The sequence below is a fragment of the Marmota monax genome, unplaced genomic scaffold (assembly GCF_021218885.2).
Source record: "Marmota monax isolate L192 unplaced genomic scaffold, Marmota_monax_Labrador192_F-V1.1 WCK01_AAM20220418_F8-fsc00160, whole genome shotgun sequence".
NCBI lineage: Eukaryota > Metazoa > Chordata > Mammalia > Rodentia > Sciuridae > Marmota > Marmota monax.
In genome coordinates this window covers 885451-897924 of record NW_026694183.1, presented here as the reverse complement: position 1 = coordinate 897924, position 12474 = coordinate 885451, and the positions used below count along the sequence as shown (strand labels likewise).

The window sequence follows — 12474 nt, the reverse complement described above, 5'->3', positions numbered from 1 at the left end:
CAATCCCACTGCTCCAGCCAATGGTCTTGGATTGGGACACCAACCCTTCCCATATTTCCTGCCCCTATGAAAGGAGGGAGGGGAGGAAGGCCAATGGTCAACATGCTGTGGTATGAAGAAGTGGGCTTGCTACTGTGGGAGGTGGATTTTATTCACGTTGCAGATGATACTATTGCCCAGGAGACTCTACAGCTGAAGTGCACAATGGAAGAGTCCACCTTTCCTGTTGCACACCTTGAAAGGTGGCTGTTCCACAGATGTGATCATAACTCCCCAGAAAGACTCTTACATGACCAGCAGTAACTTCCAGTTCATAGGTGCTATGCTAGGAAGACCTCAGGGAGGTAGTCCTAGAGAGCTTGCTGGTTTTGCAAGGTCGTTGGCACCACTGAGCTGGGATGGGTCTATAAGGGTCAGGGCTTGCCAACAGAGGGATCCAGAGAAGCCCTAAGATGGAGATATAAAGGGAAACCATCTAGGTTCTCAATGTTTTTCACAGGATTGAAGGACACTTCAGAAAGCAAGGCACAGGTAAATATTTATTGAAGGACATGCACAGAATTTACACTTGGAGTATGGGCAGCCCTTGTCTCAAAAGATGAGTGAGGTGCCCAGCTTTGAGCTCTCTCCATATGATTTTTGAGGGTGTAACCCTATGTGGGGAGCCATTGTTAGATTTTGCTGATTTGGAAGATGTTTACAAGCCACCTTGAAGATTGAGTCTTGTGACAATCAGATCCCATGGTGACCACTCTTTGCTTGGAAGTCAGAATCAGAATGTTCCTTGGTCAAATTTGTTGGCACATTATGTAATTTCCTCAGGTGGATGATGTTTTAAGTAATGTCTGATCTTTGATAAGCATATATGTTGAATGTTCTGTTTGTCTTGAACTGAAGAAGCAAGTTCAACATAACTTGTTTTATTTTAGTTCTCCATTTACTAAGGGCCTCTCTTCCTTGGCCCATTTTACTTTCCTGTCTCATGGCGAGGGCCTGGGCCTCAGTGATGTGGGTGTTGGGGGTTAAAGAAGGGGGTTTGTGGGGCTGATGGGGAAATTTATGTTGTTGACAACCTGGAAGGCTGAAATTGTAAACTGGGAGAATCTATAAGTCATAAATGGAGAAAATGTGGGACTGACAAATGGGGAGGCTGTAGCTTCAAAATTAGGCACCTGGAGGGACAAAGGGCCGTTTGAAGTCCCTTTTGTTTGGTAATATATTCACAGGTTCTGGGCATTAGGCTGTGCACATCTTTATGTTCATTATTCAGTGTGCCACAGCTGTACACTCAGCGCAATGCTTTTGATTCATCTGTTCGGTTCATTTATCAGCACTAATTCCTTTATATGGCTGAGTTGCATTTCTTTGTATGAATGAATATGGAATAGTTCATTCCTTCTCTTCCTGATGAATTCCTGGACCATTAATAGTTATACCTTTCACAAAAATTAACTTCAAATGCCCCCATAAATTAAAATTCCCCCATAAACAGAAACCTTGTAAAAATCCTAGGAGATGACATGGAAAATCCTGCTGTCTTTTGAGTTGGTAGTGACTTTGTAGGTACTAAAAAAAGGACAGGCCATAAAGGAAAAGTATTTGGTTGAACTTTGTTTAAATTATATATGATGATTTGTGAAATATACTTTTAAAGAGAAAGACAAGCCACAGACCAGGAGAAAATATTCACAAGATACATATCTGATAAAGGGCTTTTATATGAGACTTATTAAAAGACCTCTTAAAACTCAACAGCTAAACAAACAACCTGGTAAAAGTTGGCCAAAGTTGTGAAGAAATATTTTATGGAATGGGCTAAACAGATGGCAAAGGAGCATAAGAAATGATGCTTATATGTCATCAGTGACAAAAATTTCTTATCCAGAAAGTCCTGCACTATGGCCAAGAAGGGACAGATATGACCCTGTATGGCATCATTAAAAATATCCACTTTGAACCACAAGCACAACCCTGAGCATCCCAAAGGCCATTATCTGGCATCCCGACAGATGATCAGCTATTGGCTACTTCTCCTCTGCACTTGGACTTAGTGCAGTTGGAGCATCTGGTGCCATGCTAAGGTGCCCCCTGCAGGTGCAGAGAGCAGAATCTACAACAGAGTCATGCTCTCAGTTGGAAAAGGAACCAGAAGACCTATGAGAGCCATTGTCCATCAATAAATCATGTGCATCTCTCTACCCCGTCACCTTTAGATCCACCAAACCTCTATCATCCCTCACTTCCATTAGCCCTTCTAGTCTATAGCATGCCCCTACATCCTGTGAACTTCTGGACATGCATCCTTGTTTTTCCTGTTGCAAGGACCACCTCACCTCATCTGCTCCCACATACTCTGTCACCTGTGTCTCACTTCCCATTTCTCTATCTACTCCCAAATCATACATTTCTGCCAATTTCCTGTGTCCTCTGACCAACACCCTCAAGCCCCACAGTGCTTAACTTTCAGGCAACTCGGCTCCATGAACTGCATGCATGCCCTTGACCAATTATTCACAGTGCTGTCCCTGTCTTTTTCTTCTATATGCTTTAGCCAGTGATCTAAACCATGCCCATTGTCCTCCCCAACTCCCTACACTTTCCTGTGCACATCTTTCCTGCCTCTTCATGTCTATCTTTTCCCCAGGCTCAACTTCCTTTACTCACACTATGTATCTTCCTTGATTCACTATCATCCAAGGTCTGCCTCCTCCCTCTGTATCCTCCTTTCCCACAGCATGCTTTCATCACATGTTTTCCTCAGAACCTTTATTCCCCTTTGCCCTTTAACTGTGCATTGCTATGACATTGCTATAGCTTTCTGGGCAATAGGTAGGGCTGCATCCAGAAGTGTCCTCTGGCCAAATAAGGCATCCTGACAGATCTTAAAAAGTGGAGACTATTTTGTCCCCAGATTATAATTTTATTTACTAATACTGGAACCTATTGCCTCATTCCTTATGACTGGCTGGCATTTTTACCCCCCATTAAGATCCATGGTTAATCATCAGACAGTGAGTGTAATGGACCCCAGGTAAAGTTTTCTCAAATGTAAAGGCAACCCTCTGAGGTTAAGCATCCTAGTCTACTCCTTTGTCCTCATAGTGGCAGGAAGATGGAAATGGGGGTGGACCCAAATGGTGGTTACAAAAAAATTCAGACTTAAGGACTAAAAATCATACATCCAGATAGAAAATCATAGGCCAAGCTAATGGATTTCGTACCTTCCCAACATGTGTACAGCATAGATTCAACAATTTGTCCCAGTGCTTTTAATGCCTGTTCTGCATGGACTCTGATCTGTGCCTTTATCCAGAAGCCTTAGGTCCCTAAGCAAATATACTCAAGTGGAAATGCTTTTTACCAGTTTTCCCTGACATGACAGGGAGTTTTGACTTCTTCACCCCCTCATTTAAAACTAATTTGATTTTTAAATTTTTGTCCCCTGCCATCATTTATGGATTTCATTCTTTGAACCCATGAGATAAGAACCCAGAAAGAAAATCAGTGAGACCTACAGCCCACATAGGTTTCATTTGTCTGCAGGAGTATTAAACTGAGTCCTGTTCTCCAACTCGGGCAAAGAGTGGCTAAAATGCAGAGTAGAGGCCAGGTCCTTTTTACCAATTTTTTCTATAGACAAAGAAGCTTTCTTGAGTCATCCCCCCCCCACCTTTTCCCCAGTTCTAGAACTGGTGTTCCTGACCCACAGCAGGATGATTTGCAGTTGTCTGAGGCCAGGCTGAGAAGTGCTGGTGCTCAGACTGTCAGCATCAGGTTGAAAGGAAGAGAAAAAAATTTTTTTTCCAATCCCAATTTGGTGTCCTGCTGTGCTAGCACATTAGAGGAGCACCTTTTGCATCCACCTTAGTTATTGTCTGTTAAGTATTTGAATACATGTCTGCACATAGAGAATATTTATTTTATCTCTGACAAACTAACTCCCAACTGCAAGAATGTACAACGATTCAGTCACTATTCAAAAACGAGATTGTTACAGTAAAAAATCATCTTTTTCTTAGACACATTTACATCTATAGGTGGCCCATTCAGCCAAGATCTTTCCCGAGAGATAATCTAGTATCAACACACTATTGCCCATGTCTTAAAGGGCCAAAACAGATACAAACAAAAGATATAATGACAAACAGAGGATCCCCAAGCCATGGATGGATAGATAGGAACCTTTAAAACCGACAGACCAGATAGAGGAAAAATCTCCCCAGATTCCCAACACCTGCTTACCCGTTAATCCTACACCAGTGGTGCCACAGATTTGCCCATGAGGGGACCAGATGCTCCCACAAAGGGGACTCAGAAATGTAGAATCAAGGGTCTGGGTGTGCACACCAGGGGAGCTGGTTACCAATTGGCCAAGGTGTTGTGACTTTACTGCATTCAGTTTCCTTTTTTCTCAAAGTAGACCAAGGCGGAGCAATCCTTACAGAGCAGGGAAGGAAGGCGGGAGTTCCCCAAAGCAAAGGGGCTTTGGCAGCTGCTGGCAGTTCCTCAGTCCCCCCCTTTACTTACAGGATTAGCTCCTCTGGTTCAGCTGGTCCTGAGGCATGCCCACCCTTCTCCTATCTTTCCAGTAGTCAGTTCTCAAAAAGTTCCCTTTACATCCTCAGCATGGAAGTGCCATTGCTTGGAGTGCCAGGCCTGCCCAAGAGAGCTAGAGTGGGGGCTGCTCTCAAGTTCCATCTGGGGTGCCAAAATTTGAAGGTGAAAGCTTGGTCCCTGTCCCCAGTGCCAATCAAGGTCAATTTAATAATGAGGACACAGTTTTGAGAAAAAGGGAAAATAAGTTTTATTATTTTGATAGCAAAGGAGAAACACAGGAGACTCCTGTCCCAAAGGCTGTTACTCTCACATTCTCTATTTTTTGTAGGAATCCCTCCTGTCACGGGTGGGATTAATGTCAGTATATTTCCTTGAAAATTCTGATGTTAATTGGCATTGAGTTGTGCAAATAAGTGCAGATGAATGGACTTGTACTTGTTCAGAAGAGTTGTAGGATGCTCAGAATGCAGTGTTAGCATCCAGTTCTTCTTTCAGTTGTGTGTGTTTTGAAATTCTTCCCAGGTGTTTTGTTTCATTCCAGTTCTCTACTGATAGGTAAAATGATGGTTCCACTTGGGTAAATGAGGAATAGGAAACAACTAGGTTTGGAAAACAAGGGATGCATTGGGGCTGCCAGTCCCTCAAATGTCAGACCACAGAATTTACTCTTCCCCTGCATGTGACTGTGTGTCTCCAGGGATCATGGATAATCAGGAGAACCTCCGAGCACTCCAGGATCCTCTTATGAGATACCATTAAGAAACTTATAATTGTTGTTGAAAGGTGTCATCTGTGGAGGAAGTTTTCAGCAGTGTCCTGAGCTCCCCAAGCCTGCACGTCCATTGCTGCTACAGGCACAGTGATAATTGTAGGTCTCAGGGGAGGTGAGGTGACAGAGTCACAGAACCATATCTTAGAAGCTGGCCTCCTCCCTGCAGCACTTGTCCTGGTCACAGAGGTCTCTGCGCTGAGATTACCATCCTTGGAAAGAGAAAGAGGCTGTTGGATACCTATGTCAGTGTGAGAGCAGCATTTGTGAGGGAAGACCCATTTCAAGAGTCTGGGTAAGTGATCACATCAGAATCTGGGATTCTGTTGTGATCTGGTTGAATTCCAGAGCCACACCAAGAGGCAGAAAAATTCTTAAGGAGTGGGCTTATGTAGTGAAGAGCCAGGGGGTCCTAGATCCTGCAGCCATCTCTGATGGCTCCCAGTTGATCATAAAGTGATCCTCCTTGATGGTGGCTGCTGAACTAGATTACATCAATTTGTAAGGTGCATTTAAAATAAGTCTGCTGCTAGTCTTCCTTACAGAGATTCTGTGCTGCTTTCTGGATTTCTAGAACTGGACCTACGACATCTCCAAGCCTGTTGTGTGGAGTAGGAAGAACTTATGGGAATCCTTGAGCCCTGTGTAGAAATGGATCTGAATCATGATGTTAGACTAGAACATCTTCTCTAACTCTGGGCATGGTGTGGCTCAGGGAGACAATCATTGTACCAATCCTGAAACCATCTGTTGTCTATGATTTTTTCAGGCTATTTTCCTCTTAACTGATAAGAAATTTATAAGGAAAATATAATATAATAATTGTGGTTTTCCAACAGTCTGTATCATATATAAATCTTGTTTTCAGGTGTTTAAAAACATCCTCCTCATTGTGTCAAATACACCACCTGGTTTAGGAATTTCGTTGTGGAGTAGGGTATGAGTGTGTAGGGGTATATAGTAAATCTCTTCACCTTTGGCTCAATTTTTCTATCTTCCTAACTGCTCTAAACAGTAGGTCTATTGAATGTATATATTTGAATTGTTGCCCCAAATATGCTGTCTCAATATTTTGAAGAATTCATGCTGTACATATGCCAGTGTGTATATGTGGCCCCTGTTGTAATATCAGCCACCATCATTGATTCCTCGATAACAGTGCAACAGGCACTGGGGACAGGGACCAAGATTTCAGTTACAAATTTTGGCACTTTCTAACATACAACCAGGTGAGTTCTGTGGTAGCTCTCTTGAAATGGAACCAATACTGTCTCCCTGCACATAGCTCACCATGAGACAGGTGCCTGCTGGATTCTACTTCCCTCAGAGCACCTGCAAAATGTCTCAGGTTCTCTCATAATTGGCATTGGCTTGTAGAATAATTATTTCCAAGCAAATAGAAACACATTAGAATAAAAGCTTAAAATACCATCAGTTTAGAGGATAATAGGAATTTAGAAAATTGAAACTAAACAGTGAATTGGACTCTTTGAAGAACCCCACTCACCACTGTTAAGGAGTCCTGGTGGTTTACTGTATTGACTCTCACCACTCAGCCAGTCCCCTCCACTCCCCTAATCAGAGCATGAATTTAGTCAGATGTTTAACTGCTGCATGACCAAGTTCTCCTGGTCATCATGCAAAATCATCTCAGCAACTGCCTCAAATCTTGAAGATTGAAGAAGTCACTATGTGCTGTTTTCATGCTTTAAAAAATTCAAACAGACCTCATTAAAACCTGCCAGTAAAAAAGAGAAGCATGCAATGTTCACAGTGGGAACTCTGGAGAGTGGGAATGCTGAGTTTTGGTTGACAGGACATATGCAGCCCAGACCTCCTGTTCTTTTACAGGACACTTTGGCTGGGACAGCAGGGAACTGGTGGAATGGCAGCCAGTGATGTGGCTGTAGGCATCATCTTCTTGTCACAGACTGTGGATGGAGCTCTGGGCAATTCCTCTCTTCTCCTCCATTACCTGGTCCTGGTCCTTTACTTCACTGGGTGCAGGGTAAGACACACAGACTTGATTCTTCAGCACTTGATTGTGGCCAACTTGTTAACTCTCCTGTGTAAAGGGGTTCCCCAGACAGTGGCATCTTTCAGTTTGGAATTTTCTCTTGGTGATGTTGCATGCAAGCTGCTTTTCTATGTTCACAGAGTCAGCAGGTGTGTGTCCATTGGCAGCACGAGCCTCCTGAGTATCTTCCAGGCCATCACCATCAGCCCCAGGGACTCCAGGTGGGCAGAGCTTAAAGTGAAAGCTCCCAGGTACATTGGCTCCTCCATATTCCTGAGCTACATACTATACATGTTTATAAATATTATTATTCTTATGCATGTAACTGGAAAATGGAACAATACAACCATTATAATCCTAAAGGATTTTGGATACTGTTCTAGTGTTCGTCATGACACAACCACAGACTCACTGCATGCAGCATTGCTAACCTTCCCTGATGCCCTGTGTGTGGGGCTCATGCTCTGGGGCAGCAGCTCCATGGTGCTCATCCTGCACAGGCACAAGCAGAGAATGCAGCATGTTCATAAGTCCAGCTCCCCCAGGTCCTCTCCTGAGTCCAGAGCCACCAAAACCATCCTCCTTCTGGTGAGCACCTTTGTCTCTTTGTACACACTTTCCTGCATCTCTCAGCTGTGTTTGGCTGTTATTGATAACCCCAACTTGTTCCTGTTGAACATGGGTGCAATACTCTCTGGGTGTTTTCCAGCGATCAGCCCCTTACTGCTCATAAGCAGAGACTCCAGTGCATCCAGGTTTTGTTTTTCCTATATATAAAAAAGAAAAACCCCTGATCTGATGAACATGTGAACTATAAGGTTTTGCATAATTCTTATTTATTCATTCCAACCCATAAAATTTAAAGCATAACTGTATAGTTATTTCACATGGGAATGGTGAGTTTTACACATGCACTCATGTCTTTGTGCTTCCTGCTGGTGTGTGCTGGGTGGCTTAAGCAATTTATTTAAAAAATATCTAAGTATTTTTTTCTCCCACACTTATTTCTACCTTCATGTCATGGAGGAAGGCATTGGTAAATCAAATATCAACACGGACCCATTTGCAATATTTTACACCTGGTTTCTGATTGATAGCACATAAAATTTTTTTAAGCCAGATTTATTTTCAAAATATGAACATTGTATTTTTACAACCAGTCTTTGATGTAAGTGTACAGTAGGTTGGCCTTTTTTTATGGTTTGGACATGACTCATGTCCCAAATCTCCTGTGTTAATGTGGGGATATTCAGAGGTGGAATGATTGCATTGTGAGAGGTGTAACTTAAACAGTCCATCCTGGTTTGAATGAGCTGACCTGATGGTAACTGTGGGCAGGTGTGATATGGGTGGGTGAGGCAGGTCACTGGGGGCATGCACTGGATGGGAAATCTTGCCTTTGGCCCCTTCCCACCTTCCCAGTCTCTCTGCTTCCTTGCTGCCATGAGGGGAGCAAATTACCCCCACCATGTCATCTACCCATGATGCTCTGCCTCACACTGGGCCCAGAGCCTTGGAGTCAGTCGGCTATGGACTGAGATCTCTGGTACAAATAATCTTTTCTCCTCTAAGTAATTCTTATTGGGTGCCATCATCACAGCAATAAAAAGCTGACTAAAGTAACTTGCATATAATTTGGGTCACTTTATCTTTGCAGATCAAGAGGTTCTGCATAACATTCTTTTACAGACTGGACTTTTGGCTATTCCCTAGTCAGAAATAAGGGCAAGTATTTACTGTTTAGAGTTTATAATCCTGTTAGTAGTACTTAGTACTAAAACAACATTCTGATAAAGATCTGAAGACTTGGCTCTGCCTGAATCCCTGGTTCTTTTTTCCCAGCTTACAAAAAGATAAATGTATAAATTGAAATGTCTAAATTTACTTAAAAATTAAACTCTTGAATATACCTTTATATATTTTAAATGTGTACATGTTTAGATATATCAATATACATGTGTGTTTGTACATACATATCACTTGGATTAGGTTTATTGTGAGTCAAGCAATAATTCTAGAAAATTTTATGTAACAAATGTAAATTTCAGATTTAAATATCAATTTCATCCAATGGCAAAAGCTTTAACATAAAGTTTTCTTTCTATTGTGTTTTCTTCCTAATCTCGTTGAATCATTTGTAAAACTATGTGGAGAGTGTTTCTTCTGTATCTGCTCTTATGCTTCTGTGTTAGCTATGTCTCTTGAAGGAAACACCACTGTTTGTATATTAAAACACTATTTGCCTTTGGCTAATGAAAATTGTCTTACATGTTCCATATAATACTGGACATAATGAAAAACAACAATGCTGTTCTGACTCCTGTTCTATTGAATTTTCTACGTTGATTTCTGTTATTTCCAAGATGCTACACTTCATCTTTTCAAAAACTGACCAGATGTGTACTTATTAAATACACTCACTGTCCAACTTGACATTATATGAAATGGGATAGTAATCTTTTGCTTAAACTGGCTTTTTATTTACTGCTATGTATTTTAAGTGTTTTTATCGTACTAGCCAGGCATGAGATGTCCAGTGAGTTTTCACAAATAAAGCACATTCCACTGCGTGCAGCTCCTACTTAGAAAAACAACATCCTCAGTCTGAGATGCTGTGTTGTTCTCTGACCATCCCTAAGTGTGACGACTGTGTGACGGCTCACAGTCCAGATAACTTTCACCTCTCTCTTTTATACAATGAGAATTCAGCATAAACTCTTATATATTTGATGTTAAAAATTACATGTGCTCTTAAATTAGCATTTATCCATGTTGCTGGTGGTAGAATTCAACTATGGGAAGATCAAATGATTAAGCAGTCATTTTTTTAATGAACTAGAGAAAAGTTTTATTTTTATTGAAGTTCAACAAGTGACATCATGATTTCTGAATGATTTCCTCGAATACATTGCTGACTATTTGACAAGCATCTCTGTCCCATGATATAGGACCTTTGTCCTGTTCTTTGACTCCAGTGGTCTCATGTAGGGGGAAAACTGACAATTTATGAATCAGTATCTCAACACCCCCTTTTAGACAATATTAAGCAATGGAAATTTTTTGATAGATCATTTCTTAGGCCAGAAAAACTACAAAATATTAATAAAAGCAAAGCCTTCCAGTCTGCATGACAGATGTAAACTAGTAAGCACAGTCTCTTTAGTTCTATCTTCTTTATCCAACAATAAATCCAACTTCGTAAAAAATAGTCCTGTCAGATCTGCCTAAAGAGGGCTCAACAGTTGGAGTCCTGTTTTTGTAAATCAAGGTTAATCCCCATGTGGGTAGACAGTTTAACCCATATGTCCTAACTTCTATAGAGTGTAAAAATTTGGAACATAGTATACAAGAAATTAATGTGATCCTACCAATTATGAACATCCATACATAGTTAGATGTTCTTTGTAAACAAGGTAATGATGTAAGCAGTTCTCAGAAAAAAATTAATACCCCTTTAAAATAGCAGGACTTATACATATTCTATGTCAACACCTTTATCCCTTAAATTTGTCATGAGATGGAGGTTGAGTAAAGCAGATTTGCCTTTAACCTTGTTCACACTACCTAGTATGACTACAAACCATCTATAAGGTTTATTAGTACTTAGAGAACTTTGTAATTTAATAAGCAATTTAGTTATTAAGATAACAATCATGATTTATAGCTTTATATCCAGACTATCAGATTTTGTAAGTTTATAGGATTTGTATCAATAACACACAACACTTCATTGTAAAACTGGTAGTTCATGTAAACAGATTGTAAACCAAAATAGGCTTTTTAACAAATAAAGTTTTGAATAAACCCAATTTCTTCTAGAACTTAATTTTGTTTTAAGCAATCAAAAAAGTGGGGAAAAAAAGAATGAAAAAAATCAGAAAATACAGAAAAAGGACTTGATTAAAACATGAAATTTTTATTATTTAAATCAGTTTTTATAAATCTGACTAATAACTGATCATCATTTCCCATTGGATTTTATTTATTAATGTATTTTAAAAGTTATTTTAAGTTCCTCTAGAATTTAAGCATTACTAGATTTTAATATCAGGCATGGTACAAGGTCCACAGCAAGGCTTTGAGGGACATTTTCAAAAGGCAGTGAAGCACCTTCTCTTATTAGAACAATAAAACTCAGGCAGTCTTTAAAGAAATACAAAACCACACATGGAAATTATTTGAGTTGTTCTATAAGAAAGACCCTATAAACTCATTTTAAACTCTTGGTTAGCAGCAAAAAGATGGATGTTAATTTACAGAGAATTGTATAGAGTTTTTAATCTGCTCTTACTGAAGGCTAATAATTAACATCAATTTTATTTTCTTGTTTACTATGTATTTATTTACTTACCTATTATTAATGGGGGATGCTGGTGATTGAATCCAACAGTGCTCTACCACTCAGCTTCTTCCCCAGCACTGTTAGTTTTTTTTTTTTAATTTTGAGACAGAGTTTTGGAAAATAGCTGAAACTGACCTTGAATTTGCAATCCTCCCAAGTGCCTAGGATTACAAGTGGGTGCCAACAAAGCTGCCTTCTTTTTTTAAAAAGTAACATATTTTTCTTCATACCTCACTGTTGTGCATATTATTGGAGTTCATTAACACAATTACACCAGCAAGAATGCAATTTGCTCCGGCTCAGTCTCCAGGACTTCTGCTTTTCTTGCCCTCATATCTCCCCAGTTCCCTTCCCTCTAATCTAATCATGTTTCTTCTATTTAATTATAGTCTTTTAAAAAATCACATAACACTATATTTTGTGTTTAAAATATTTCACAATTAAATTCATCAAGATGAAATTCTCTGGTATATCTGTGCATAAAATACATGTGCATAAAACAGTTTGGTCAATTTCATTCACATTCCTCATTTTCTCCAGCCCTCTTCCCACCCCCCTTCAATCCTCTCCCTCTACTCAACTGATCTCTCTTCTGTTTTCGTGGGATGTTTTCCACCCAGAATTTTTTCTGTATTTTGGTCTGGCTTCCGCATAGGAGAGAAAGCATTTTATGCTTGACTCGCTGAGTCAGGTTTATTTCATTTCACCTGATGTTCTCCACTTCTGTTCACTAACCAGCAAATGCCATGATTTTCTTCTTTATGGCTGATTAGCACTCCATTGTGTATC

General features: G+C 40.3%; 1 protein-coding gene across 1 annotated transcript; it reads left to right on the top strand.

Moving 5' to 3' along the window:
* The first annotated feature begins 4829 nt into the window (after positions 1–4829).
* LOC124107836 (vomeronasal type-1 receptor 4-like) lies at positions 4830–11142 on the top strand. Its single transcript, XM_046466051.2, has one exon. It carries the CDS (start codon positions 7212–7214, stop codon positions 8118–8120), a length of 909 nt encoding a protein of 302 aa, XP_046322007.1. The 5' UTR covers positions 4830–7211; the 3' UTR covers positions 8121–11142.
* Positions 11143–12474: the final 1332 nt, after the last annotated feature.